This window comes from Argopecten irradians, chromosome 10 (assembly GCF_041381155.1).
Source record: "Argopecten irradians isolate NY chromosome 10, Ai_NY, whole genome shotgun sequence".
Taxonomy (NCBI): domain Eukaryota; kingdom Metazoa; phylum Mollusca; class Bivalvia; order Pectinida; family Pectinidae; genus Argopecten; species Argopecten irradians.
This window is the reverse complement of record NC_091143.1, coordinates 24,073,448-24,087,512: the sequence shown is the minus strand read 5'-3', so window position 1 is coordinate 24,087,512 and position 14,065 is coordinate 24,073,448. Positions and strand designations below refer to the sequence as shown.

At 35.2% G+C, this 14,065-nt stretch overlaps 1 protein-coding gene across 1 annotated transcript in view; it reads left to right on the top strand.

Annotated features, from left to right (window-relative positions):
* The window catches only part of LOC138332616 (focadhesin-like), a 315,742-nt gene that overhangs the window by 234,581 nt on the left and 67,096 nt on the right, over window positions 1-14,065 (top strand). Inside the window, exons 8-15 of the mRNA XM_069280615.1 lie at window positions 3,758-3,961; window positions 4,288-4,375; window positions 4,753-4,943; window positions 6,035-6,304; window positions 7,927-8,031; window positions 11,353-11,561; window positions 12,804-12,930; window positions 13,503-13,561. Of these exons, the coding sequence (XP_069136716.1) occupies window positions 3,758-3,961; window positions 4,288-4,375; window positions 4,753-4,943; window positions 6,035-6,304; window positions 7,927-8,031; window positions 11,353-11,561; window positions 12,804-12,930; window positions 13,503-13,561 (1,253 nt within the window). The remainder of the gene's footprint in view (window positions 1-3,757; window positions 3,962-4,287; window positions 4,376-4,752; window positions 4,944-6,034; window positions 6,305-7,926; window positions 8,032-11,352; window positions 11,562-12,803; window positions 12,931-13,502; window positions 13,562-14,065) is intronic.

Here is a 14,065-nt window from a genome sequence, read left to right as displayed (position 1 = left end):
AACATATCTATTTCTCCCATACTTGACAGGGGTTACCTTGCGCTAGCTAGGGAAAACATATCTATTTCTCCCATACTTGACAGGGGTTACCCTGCAGTAGCTAGGGAAAACATATCTATTTCTCCCATACTTGACAGGGGTTACCCTGCGGTAGCTAGGGTAAAGATATCTATTTCTCCCATACTTGACAGGGGTTACCCTGCGGTAGCTAGGAAAACTATCTATTTCTCCCATACTTGACAGGGGTTACCCTGCGGTAGCTAGGGAAAACATATCTATTTCTCCCATACTTGACAGGGGTTTACCCTGCGGTAGCTAGGGAAAACATATCTATTTCTCCCATACTTGACAGGGGTTACCCTGCGGTAGCTAGGAAAAAGATATCTATTTTCTCCCATACTTGACAGGGGTTTACCCTGCGGTAAGCTAGGGAAAACATATCTATTTCTCCCATACTTGACAGGGGTTTACCCTGCTGTAGCTAGGCGAAAACATATCTATTTCTCCCCATACTTGACAGGGGTTACCCTGTGGTAGCTAGGGAAAACATATCTATTTCTCCAATACTTGACAGGGGTTTACCCTGCTGTAGCTAGGAAAAGGTTATCTATTTCTCCCATACTTGACAGGGGTTTACCCTTCGGTAAGCTAGGGAAAACATATCTATTTCTCCCATACTTGACAGGGGTTTACCCTGCTGTAGCTAGGGGAAAACATATCTATTTCTCCCATACTTGACAGGGGTTACCCTGCGGTAGCTAGGGAAAACATATCTATTTCTCCCATACTTGACAGGGGTTACCCTGCGGTAGCTAGGGAAAACATATCTATTTCTCCCATACTTGACAGGGGTTACCCTGCGGTAGCTAGGGAAAACATATCTATTTCTCCCATACTTGACAGGGGTTTACCCTGCGGTAGCTAGGGAAAACATATCTATTTCTCCCATACTTGACAGGGGTTACCCTGCGGTAGCTAGGGAAAACATATCTATTTCTCCCATACTTGACAGGGGTTACCCTGCAGTAGCTAGGGAAAACATATCTCCCATACTCAGGTTGAGATATCATTGCCCACCTGACAGACCGATGTAAGATTCTATAAGTTCTCACATAGCTAGCCATGTAAGATAGAGTTGTCCCATGAAAGACAGCTATGTAAGATAAATCTATCTTACATAGCTGTGACGTCACAATTGCCGAACAATCAGATGACGTCATATCAGCCAAAGTTGACGTCATTTTTCTTCTATTTCGATTGATTTGCCGGATTTATTTACCATTTCATTTGTTTAATTTGCATTTCAAACCGTTTTACCTAAGATTTCTTGTTTATATTTATTAATATAAACCAAACTTTGATGAGCTCTTTCGAATGGCGTTCTTATTTTTAAAATCGATCAATTATTTAAGAAGTTAAGATTTTGTCACAAAATGGCTGCCTCACCTTTCGTGCAAGTAACTCGACAAGCAATGTGAGAAAATAACTCTTTCATATGTAAATTATGTAGGATAGAACTATTCCACCCTCGGGTACAGAATTTTGGGTCAGAAACCTTGGCAAGCCTCGGTTCTGGCCCAAAATTCTGTACCCTCGGGTGGAATAGTTCTATCCTACATATGTACATATGAAAGAGTCATATAGTCTTTAGTTTGGTAGAGAAAAGACAGCTCACATGCACTAAACAATGACATGACGTCATCATTACATGCTGTGTCTATTGGCGACGACGTCATTGATTTTGACGCATTGTGCCATTCCCATGATGGTGGTGTTTGGGGAAATGTTTCTGTATTTTCATCATATTTCGTTTAAGTATTGGAGAAAAAGAATCAAACATAGGTCTGTCAGGTAGACAGGGATATCTCAACTCTTGTAAAAGATTTTGGCTGTCAACCCGACAGCAAGCAAAAATCTTTCACTCAGGTGGAGATATTCCTGTCCACCTGATAGACCCATGTTAGATTTTATTAATCTCGACCAGAATTAAATATTTTGGCTAGTCAATCTGAAGCTTTACAGGGACTCACAGCCAAATCTTCCATGATGTTTATAAGGAGTGATAAATCTGTATGTTAATTGGCATATGCATTGTTGCTATAAATTGCTAAAAAAAAAAAAAAAAATAGACAAGTAGAATACCTCTATCACAAGAAGAATATAGTCTCCAAAACTACACATACATACACAACAAATTATCAGAAGAATGTGCATCATCCACAATCTTTTCAAAAGTCTTTATGAGCAATCACTTCTGAAAGGTACCCTGTAAATTTTTTCCCAGTTTTTATATTGCACAACTGGACAACCACCAGTTACAAAAACAAGATGCACCTCAATTGCTGGTAGGCATCAAAGTAATGGTGTGTAAGTAGAGATAACAGGTAATGTCCTGTGGATGTGTTTAAAGTTATATTTAAATACCATAGGCTCCTGGACTGAAGTAGTAATCAATTATTCCTATGGTAAGGGCAATAACTCTGCTCATAACTAACCTTGAAGAAAGTGTAAAGTGCGTGGGAGACAGATTTCCTGATTTTCAAGAGCAGTTTTAATGTCACTCTTACATAATTCTTGTGACAGTCGTACATTCTTTCTTTGTCATGTTCCCATAAAATTAATTTTTAATTAGTTTTCTTTATAGAGATGTCCTCTACTTTCAATGTAACAAGGTGCAGCATGCCAGTATACAATTCACAATCTGGTGATATTTCATGGAATAATTACTTGGTGTACTCAGCTCGTCTTTCAATTCCATTTGTTGTATTGTGTGAAAGAACCTGGCACTGATTGGGTAGAACAATATAACATATCGGATCAAAGTTTACGAACCGAATCAGCTCGCCCGATCTGATTTTGATTAGGTTATGGTAATTGGAGATACTGAACTTGGTTCAACTTCTGTCAAAATGATCCCATCCAGAGCCACTTGTTTCTTCAGTAGAAACACAATTTACTCGGTGACACCATCATTTGTCACGGTGGAGAGTCACATGATTTCTGATCTTATCAGAGCTTGTTAGCATGAGGAAGTTATCCCAGGCTGCTGTGGTAGCTAGTGCACCAATCAAGCTTCAGCATCACCAGCATATATTGATGTGTGAAGCAGTATCGCATAGGAAATAAAATTGTCATCGTCAATCAAAGACTAGTGAAATTGATAGAAAATTACGCAAAACAGTATGAAACCAAGCAATATCTGAAAACCTCTGGAAATCTTATGTTTTGCATCAGAAATAATTAATTTTTTTTTTTTTTTTTTCTCGTTTGTGCTCATTACTATGCCAAATTATGGTCCTATTGTCAGTGTTGCAATCCTCATTTAAAGAGCATGACATTTTAAGTTGTATCATTTTCGTAGCGTCTAATATCATGAATGGAGCCAAATGTTAGACTTAGCCTTTCAGATCACAATTATAATGCTCTTTGATATCAGTTACTTGAGCTCAACGGCCAATCTACATTTATGGAACCTTATAAATTGCTTTTATTTCAGTAATAGATGAGCGGGAAATAAAATTATTTTCATGAAATCATCACCCTTTTAACTTTAATGACTATGTGACGGATGAAATGTTAACATCGTTTGAGATTTGCTGCTTTATATATTTTTGTTTGTACTTTTAATATTGTTGTCTATGATACATCAGGACTCTTAATACATGAGCATTTTCAAAGCTTTTCTTTCATTAGAAAGATTGTAAATGTTTTAATTGGCCATGATTAAATTACAGTGATTTGGTAACTTTTTTTTCAGATTTGCAATCCTCAAGACTTGGCCCAGACCATCCAGTTTGTGACTGAGATCATTCTCCAGAGCATAGGTTTAGATAAAGGTCAAACAGAGTTGCAGGCCCTGACTGAGTTTGGTTTGTCTCTTTACCACCAGGGGGTGAAGAAAGGTCAAGGGGTTACGTCACTGATGGCTGCACTGAGAAAAGTAGCATCAGTAATGCCAGAGGTACTAGTAGTTCAAAACAATGTCATTGTAAACAATCTTACCATTTTGAATGTTCATCATATCATCTCACAGATTAAAAGACAATTAAAAGTTCATTGAATAAAATTATAATAGATGCATTCTGGAAGTCGATATCTATTATAGATATTGAGTATTATTATTGTTTAGATTTTATGTCTTATGGATTAAATTACACATCAAGATGACATGTATATGTGCCCGATCCCTTTGTAAATTTGTTTGCAATAAAATATGTTTAAACTTAAACATGTATATATGATGTGCAGCATAGAAGGATAATTACAAGGATTAACATATTTTTTCAGACAATGGCTACGGACCAAATCTTAGTAACCATTGCAAACACTCTCCTGTCCTGTTCTATGGACCAGGTACTGCCTCTACTAAAGCTCTGTAAGTCATTTACATCATATTGGAATCTAAATAATTCCTTTGAAAGAGTTAATCATTGATTAATGAAAACTATTAACATTTACACTGGGACCATCAAAATTACTCTGTTATAAGCATAGTTCGTTATACACTTATTTGAACCTTGACGAGGAAAGAAATGTTGTATACATATAACCATGAATTCTTTGTTCCTTTTAAACATGTTGTTCTGTAAAGTGTTTTGTTTTTGGTCGAAGGGTTGAATTATTCAAGTGTATACCAGATTAATAATATTAGAAGGATTCATAATGGTTATAATCTATTTCACAGTTATGGTAAAATAAAATTTCTATTCAAAACAGCCATCAATAACGAAATTTTACATTTTTCCGACATAGGTAAGCAGGTTCTGGAGACCAACAGTAGTGATATTAGTCCAGTTGGAGCCAGAATGTTACTTCTGCCCATGCTCCAGATTCTGGCCACACCTAAGTCAGAATTGATTGGTCGACAGCTCAATGTCCTTCACAGCCTGGCAGGGGAGATAATTCTAAACATTGAGAATGAAAGAGCTGTAGCTAACGAGATGGTGAGATATTTCCTAGGATATAAACGATGTTTGATTCAGTTTTTTTTCTTAGTGATTCACAAATTAGAAAACTAAAATTTGAACTAAAATTAGATTTGCTAAGTGAAGAAGGTTGACAACTTTTAAATTTTTCAAGATCTTGGATGGTTTTGACCTTTATTCAAGGTTACATGCTCAGGGTCAGATAAAAGTAATTCCATAAAGTAAGTAGAGTAACTTGGGCTTGTGAACCTTTATTTTGATTAACCATATATAAGGTGATTTTATACCAAATACTGTAAAACCTGCCTGAGTGACCATGTGTATAAAGACTAGCTGCTTTATAAGACTACTTTCTTAGGGTTCCAAATTGTCATTTATAAGTTGACTTGTGTATAAAGATCAAAGTTCAATTATAATTGATTTGACTTGTGTATAAAGATCAATTATAATTGATTTGACTTGTGTATAAAGATCATTTATAATTGATTTGACTTGTGTATAAAGATCAAAGATCTTTATAATTGATGTGACTTGTGTATTAAGATCAAAGATCATTTATAATTGATTTTATTTGTGTGTATAAAGATCAAAGATCTTTATAATTTGATGTGACTTGTGTATTAAGATCATTTATAATTGATTTGACTTATGTATAAAGATCAAAGATCATTTTATAATTGATTTTATTTGTGTATAAAGATCAAAGATAATTTATAATTGATTTTTATTTGTGTATAAATAAGATCAAAGATCATTTATAATTGATTTGACCTGTGTATAAAGACCATTTATAATTGATTTGACCTGTGTATAAAGATCAAAGATCATTTATTATTGATTTGACCTGTTTATAAAGATCAAAGATCATTGATAATTTATTTTACTTGTGTATTAAGATCAAAGATCATTTATAGTTGATTTTACTTGTGTATAAAGATCAAAGATCATTTATAATTGATTTGACTTTTGTAAAAAGATTGATTGATATAGAGAATAAACACTTTTCTATTGTCATTTGGATGGTCTTTTTGATGGTGTTGACTGTATATAACTTCATGTATAGTAACAGCTGCATAAATACAATGTTGAATGGTATGGTTTGTTGACAGACACCAGCGGAGGACGTGTCCAGGGTTAGGATGACCACTGACAGTTATCAGGATCAGAACTTTGTCATTTGGGTAAAGGCCTTCTCTTTAGCTCCTGGTCAAGCTGTATCATGGTTGGAAAGTGTGATGTCATCACTCAAATCGACCAATCACGTCCCACTGTCATTGACCAACGTGGTTTCTGCTTTGTTGACCATGTCCAGGTGTAACCGCGAGGCCAGTCTGGCCCTGGAGACCTTGATCTTGATCGCCAATAAGGACAGCACACAGGTAGGAAACACCTCAATTACTATTGTAGAGGAGTTCTCTCCCTTTGGTATTCATCTCTTGGTCTTATCTCCTTTCAAAGTTATCTCCTTTATGATTCTCTTCTGGATGCATTATTAGCACAAGGTGAAGAGTTAAATGTTATAAAAAGTTTTTACGAATAGAGTAAACCATCTTCTTTGATTTTTCTTTACAATTATGCAAACTTACACTTCCATTCAATGAAAATTGAATAATTTTCTGATGCATACCTCATCTTTAGTTTACTTGTTACCTTTATTCATGAGACTTATCAAGTGTGTAAAGAAATTTGAAATCTGTATGAAAATACTTTGTGATTAGGTTGTTTTTTAGGTCACCTGAGACGAAGTCCTAAGTGACCTATTCTAATCGCCTTTTGTCCATCGTCATGCTTTGTGCGTCGTCCGTCATATGTCCGTAAACAATTTACATTTTCGACTTCTTCTCAAAAACTGCTGAAGCAAATTCAATGAAATTTTGCACAAACCTTCTAAGGCATAAGGCCAATCAAAATTGTGAATTATATGGTCCCCACCTCCCTGGGGGCTGTGGGAGGGGCCAAAAGGGGTAAAATTGACTATAATTTCAAAAATCTTCTTCTCCACTCACAGATGTGATGGAATTAAATACTTTTCATAGATAGAACGGTCTAAAGGTCCTTTACAAAGATTGTGAATTATATGACCCAGGGGTCTCAGGTTTCCCCCTGGGGAGGGGGTTAAGTTTACTAAAGTTTATATAGGGAAAACACATTTATGAATGTTATTTGCTTATTTTTCATAGGAAATTAGTCAAACTGGGTTAGAATTATTAGCCTGAGATAGCATTTTATCCTCATATCGATATTGGTCCTGGTCGACCCCCAGGGGTCTTAAGGGGCCAAAAAGGGTCAAATAGGCTAAAACTTCAAAAATCTTCTTCTGAATTCACAGATTTGATGGAACCAAATACTCTTCATAGATTGGAAGGTCTTAAGACCCTTTACAAAAATTGTGAATTTCGTGGCCCTGGTATCTCAGATTTTCCCCAGAGGAGGGGGTAAAATTTACTATAGTCTATATAGGAAAAACACATTTCTGAACATTATTTGCTTAGTTTTAATAGGAAATGAGTCAAGCTTGGTTAGAATTATTAGCCTGAAATAGCATTTTAACACCATATCGTTATTGATCCTGGCTGACCCCCAGGGACCAGAGGGGCGGGGTCAAAATTGCTAAGATTTCAAAAATCTTCTTCTGAATTCACAGATTTGATGGAACCAAATAATCTCCATAGATTAAAAAGTGAAATTTATAAAATCACTGACACTGACTGACTTCTAGTTTTGTTTTGTTGTTTAACGTTGGCAAAGCAAATTGGAATTTTAAGCATAAGGTTTGGTAACATAATACACTAGCTATCAAAATGAAAAACAAAAAATAAAAATTCTTATACGAAAGTTCAACTTTAAAGTTTATTTTAATTCGTCAATAATATTTACAGATTTGAACCAACTTTGCAATGCTCTTTCTGTAGCAGCACTCAGGTGACCGTCAAGGCCTCTTGGGCCTCTTGTTTAAACTTCCATTCATACTTTAATTGATGTGGTTTACTCATATTTACAGGCTCCATGGTTTCTACCTCTGATGCTGTACCAGTTAGGAAGGGAGACAACTCCATCTGTGAGATTTGAAATCATGATGACTATACCAAGGCTTGCTACACACAAGGTAACCTTGACCTAAACGTCAAAGATCATTTCAGTGCAAAATGTACACTAACTGTTTTGTATATATTTTGATGAAACATTGAGGCGACCACAAGCTTATGTGTAGTTCACTGTCATGATTTTGACAATAAGTCTGCATCATAATTTCTGAACTATCAGTAGTATTTTTATTAAACTATATGGTAGAAGAAAATTGGAATCAAACAATTGCAAGTCATGATCAATTACATGTAACTGACTAAGCAAAGGCCAAATTGTATCATTTTCTAAAATATTTTTTGTTGTGACATTATGAAGCTAAGATCAGGAGAAATACATGAACCAGCATTCAAGGTCACAGGGTTAAAGACCAGAACAAATCCATGGGTATCTTTTAAAGTTTGCACTACCTATTTATGTTATAATGTATTAGCCATTTTTTTTAACTAAACTGCATGTCCATGCAGATATCAATATCTGCTCTTGGTTGAAATCAATCAAATTGTGTATCTATTTTTTTTTAACCAATGAATATTTTACAATAGCATTATGCATCAATTTTCATTAAAAGGAGGTGAACTAACTAGAGTTCTAGGCATGACTGATATGATTTAAAAATTTCTGGTCAAAGGTCACTTCAGCAGTATTGAGAGTTTGTGGGACGAAAAGTTTAGTTGAAAATGAAATCCAATTATAGTTTGGACAATTTTTAAACTTGACTTAAATTGATTGGTATATTTTGACTCTGACTCGGGCCTCCAAGATGCGTGGGACAGAACTTAAGCGTAACAAAATGACTTAAAACTTGATGTGGACTGATTTTGGAATCGATTACACATCAAGATGTCTGTAAGGTGTTTCCTATAATTTATAGATGGAAATCACACCTTAAACCTTATTTTTGTCCTACTACAACAGGAAGTAAAAGGACTATCGCGAGTATCAGATATATTGACCGTACGTAGCTGACCCACCGGGAGCAACAGACCTCTTAGTAAAGAAAGAAACATATGAATTATTACGTCCTCTATTCGAAAAAAGGGGGGACACAATATTGGTTTTACTCTGTTTCTCACCATCATTTCTCTTTCTTTTAATTCTTGTTCTCACAATTTTCTCAAAACCTTAGTAAGATTGACACGAAATTTTGGGGTTTTATTTCTGACGACTTCTTAATGGACAAACAATTTGATTAACACTTTTACAAACCTGCCTTAAAGATGACCTTTACAGTATCCAATCGGTCAACCCCAGAAGTAGGGACATTGAAGGACTGAAATCGGAAGTTTGGGACTTTGTCTGAAAGACATCAGTAGTTAAGGACTTAATTATGCCAAAAACATTTAGGAACCACTTTTGAAAATTCAATAGCCATATTCTTGAAACAAAACAAAAGAAAATTTATATTTTGCAGATTTTTAGCTCACTGGCCCGAAGGGCCGGTGAGCTGTATGCCATGGCGCGGCGGTCCGTCGTCCGTTCTGTCCGTCCGTCCGTCCGTCCGTCTGTCTGTCCGTCAACATTTCTGTAACTATATGGTAGAAGAAAAATCGGAATCAAACGATTGCAAGTCATGATCAATTACATGTAACTGACTAAGCAAAGGCCAAATTGTATCATTTTCTAAAATATTTTTTGTTGTGACATTATGAAGCTAAGATCAGGAGAAATACATGAACCAGTCAAGGTCACAGTGTTAAAGACCAGAACAAATCCATGGGTATCTTTTAAAGTTTGTACTCACCTATTTATGTTTATAATGTATTAGCCATTTTTTTTAACTAAACTGTATGTCCATGCAGATATCAAGATCTGCTCTTGGTTGAAATTGATCAAATTGTGTATCTATTTTTTTTTACCAATGAATATTTTACAATAGCATTATGCATCAATTTTCATTAAAAGGAGGTGAACTAACTAGAGTTCTAGGTATGACTGATATGATTTAAAAAATTTCTGGTCAAAGGTCACTTCAGCAGTATTGAGGGTTTGTGGGACGAAAAGTTTAGTTGAAAAAGAAATCAATTATAGTTTGGACAATTTTTAAACTTGACTTAAATTGATTGGTATATTTTTGACTCTGACTCGTAAAGCGTAACAAAATGACTTAAAACTTGATGTGGACTGATTTTGGAATTGATTACACATTAAGATGTCTGTAAGGTGTTTCCTATAATTTATAGATGGAAATCACACCTTAAACCTTATTTTGTCCTTCTACAACAGGAAGGAGAAGGACTATCAGTATCAGATATATTGACCGTACGTAGCTGACCCACCGGGAGCTACGGACCTCTTAGTAAAGAAAGAAAGCATATGAATTATTAAGTCCTCTATATGAAAAAAGGGGGGACATATTGGTTTTTGGTACTCAGTTTCTTACCATCATTTCTTTTTCTTTTAATTCTTGTTCTCACAATTTTCTCAAAACCTTAGTAAGATTGACACGAAATTTTTGGGTTTTATTTCTGACGACTTCTTAATGGACAAACAATTTGATTAACCCTTTTAAAAACCTGCCTTAAAGATGGCCTTTACAGTATCCAATCGGTCAACCCCAGAAGTAGGGACATTGAAGAACTGAAATCGGAAGTTTGGGACTTTGACTGAAAGACATCAGTAGTTAAGGACTTATGCCAAAAACATTTAGGAACCACTTTTGAAAATTCAATAGCCATATTACTGAAACAAAACAAGCTTCCGAATAGTCCAATTTTAGATATTTGGATGCAAAGAAAACTGATACATTGCAGATTTTTTGTATGCCAAATAAAATATTTAACAGGTTTGAAATCTTTGATTGGTGGAACTTATAACATTACTCATTTAGTTTGAAGGATGCTGAAAGCAATACAATGTAGGGTTGAGTTTGGGTGACATCTTGAATGGCACTCCATTATAATTAGTACATGATGAATCATGAATCAAAGACACAGGTAATTCTCAGTGATGAAGTCTCCACAAACCCTCAACCCCTGGGCAGCTAGTTCTAATCTTATGCCGTGCAGTTGCCAGTTGCTGACCGTCGGCCGGCGGTTTCTTCCAGATACTCCAGCATGCCTCCAGTACATAAACATGGCAGTCCTTAAATCACTATTCCGTCTTTGCATATTACAGAGTTAGCTCCCTTGGGGGTAGGCATGGATTGTTACGTCATTATGTTGTGAGCACAATTCATGTCATTTTCTCCGAAATGTATGACATTACGCTCTCAAACACATGACATCACAATCAATACCTCCCCACAAGTGCAGATAACTCTGTAATATGCAAATTCGGAATAGCTGGTATAACACATTAAAGCAATATAACCAACCCATTGATCTAAACTCAATATTTCCAGGTATGCGTTGGGCCCATCCTGCGAACAATACAATCCTTTAGCTCCTTTCCCACCGTCAGAGGCATCTATATTCAGATGTTAACAGAATTATGGAAAATACAGGACAGATGCTTTCCTCAATTACTTATGGAAATACAAAAAATATCCTCCAGCTCCTTAGAAGTGTTGCTTTCCACTGCCAAAAGCATCCGAGATGTATGTAAATTAAGGTAAGCTAATTGATATGTAAATGAAGCTTGATGAATATGTAAAGGAGAGAGGATTGGCATGCAACTGTTGGTAAGAATTTGTTTCAAAATCCATATCATATGATCAATAAATATGTAACTGAAGATTAGATTAAATCCAATTGCACCATTGAACATGTAAATAGGGACAGAGATGAAGGATAATTATACAGATTCAGGTTAATCATGTTGACATTATCTGCTATGAAAGCATTTGATATTGTCTATCCTATCCTGGCCTATCTCAAAGTAAGACAAATGATTAATCTACAAAATTGCAAACTCATAATAAGTATATCGATGTTGATACGGTATGTGCTTATTCATTTTATGATCTTGTGTGGTGTACAGAGTCCATCAACAATTTCTTTAAAACACTACTAGTCATAAAGTTCATCAATTAATGGTATAATCAAGGCCACATCTTGACCTCTATCAATTAGTGGTGATAATTAAGGCCACATCTTGACCTCTATTAATTAGTGGTGATAATTAAGGCCACATCTTGACCTCTATTAATTAGTGGTGATAATTAAGGCCACATCTTTACCTCTATCAATTAGTGGTGATAATTAAGGCCATATCTTGACCTCTATCAATTAGTGGTGATAATTAAGGCCACATCTTGACCTCTATTAATTAGTGGTGATAATTAAGGCCACATCTTTACCTCTATCAATTAGTGGTGATAATTAAGGCCACATCTTGACCTCTATTAATTAGTGGTGATAATTAAGGCCACATCTTTAACTCTATCAATTAGTGGTGATAATTAAGGCCATATCTTGACCTCTATCAATTAGTGGTGATAATTAAGGCCACATCTTGACCTCTATTAATTAGTGGTGATAATTAAGGCCACATCTTTACCTCTATCAATTAGTGGTGATAATTAAGGCCACATCTTGACCTCTATTAATTAGTGGTGATAATTAAGGCCACATCTTGACCTCTATCAATTAGTGGTGATAATTAAGGCCACATCTTGACCTCTATCAATTAGTGGTGATAATTAAGGCCACATCTTGACCTCTATTAATTAGTGGTGATAATTAAGGCCACATCTTTACCTCTATCAATTAGTGGTGATAATTAAGGCCATATCTTGACCTCTATCAATTAGTGGTGATAATTAAGGCCACATCTTGACCTCTATCAATTAGTGGTGATAATTAAGTGTCATTTAATGTCTTGAAGACATATTTAGTATTGTTTTATTTACAGACCTGAACAACATGGCAGTGACATGCTTGCTCCGTTATCCGACATCCTCCGCCAGTGTACGCGGGAGGAAGAGGGCGTTGTGGCTGCTCTAGCCCTAGAAGGGCTGTACTACCTTTGTGAAGCCGAGGTCAGTACACCTATATCAGACCGTCATATTCTACAGTGTTCATCAAAATTGCCTTGAAAGTTAATCTTACAACCCTCTGAAAGAATAATGTTATGAAAAATAAATGGGAAGATAAATATTGTTATAGAGTGAAATATCATCAACATTTTTTAATTCATTTGTCCTGTTTTCATTTGTCTGAAATACTCTCGTGTTGAATTGATAAACGAATCCCAAGAGAGGTATTGGTAATGGGGTGGCGTACTATTAATAGTTAGTGATTTATAAACTTAATGTCTTCAGGAGACGTTTTGTCCATTTATATGTTCTATTGTGTGATAGATGGATATTTGAATTGAATTCCAACGGAAAATGAAATTTGTTTGATTTTGAAAGATGGTCCTTCTTGTTTTTTTAAAAACTTAACATAAGAATGTCGCAAGTTTTGTTTTTGTCATATAAAGTAAGATTGGCAGTTTCTCATTAATAATTAATCATTAAAATGTCAATGACCCAGTCACAATGTCTGGCCACTATTGCATGTCTTTCCGCTTCTTTGACACAATCTTAATTTTATATCTGCCCCCTATAAGGTTATCAACATCCTGTCTGCATGGTCTGTACTCGCTGACAGCCTGATACGAGATTCTCGGTATGTATGTCCTTATTACTTCCTCTTCATCATTTTATTTTCTGACATTTTTTATGTTTTAGGGAGTTGTTATCAGGAGGAGAGAGTTTATAAAGATAATGTTTTCAGGAAAATCTAAATATTGATATCTGAAGAATGGCTTTAAATGTTATTTTGAAAAAGTGGGAAAAAAGTTCATGCAGAAATTTTATGTCAATCTGAAGTTTTTCTTCATTTTCAGATGTAATCAAAGATGTCTGTCAGGCATTTAATATTGGTTGTGCAGAAACATTGTTGTTTTCATTGTTGCTGTTATGAATATTAAAAAAACCTTTTGTTTTGTATATTGTCTAGTCACGATTTACTATTTAGGAATTATTCCTGGGGGTTTATTTTCACAAACTACCTTTAAGTAGCCTTTAAAATCGACAACAATTCATTATATGTAAAATTATGATTTTGGTAAACTTCTGAAGGTATTAAATATGCGGCCAAAATGACTAAAATTTCAAAACATCTTTTGAA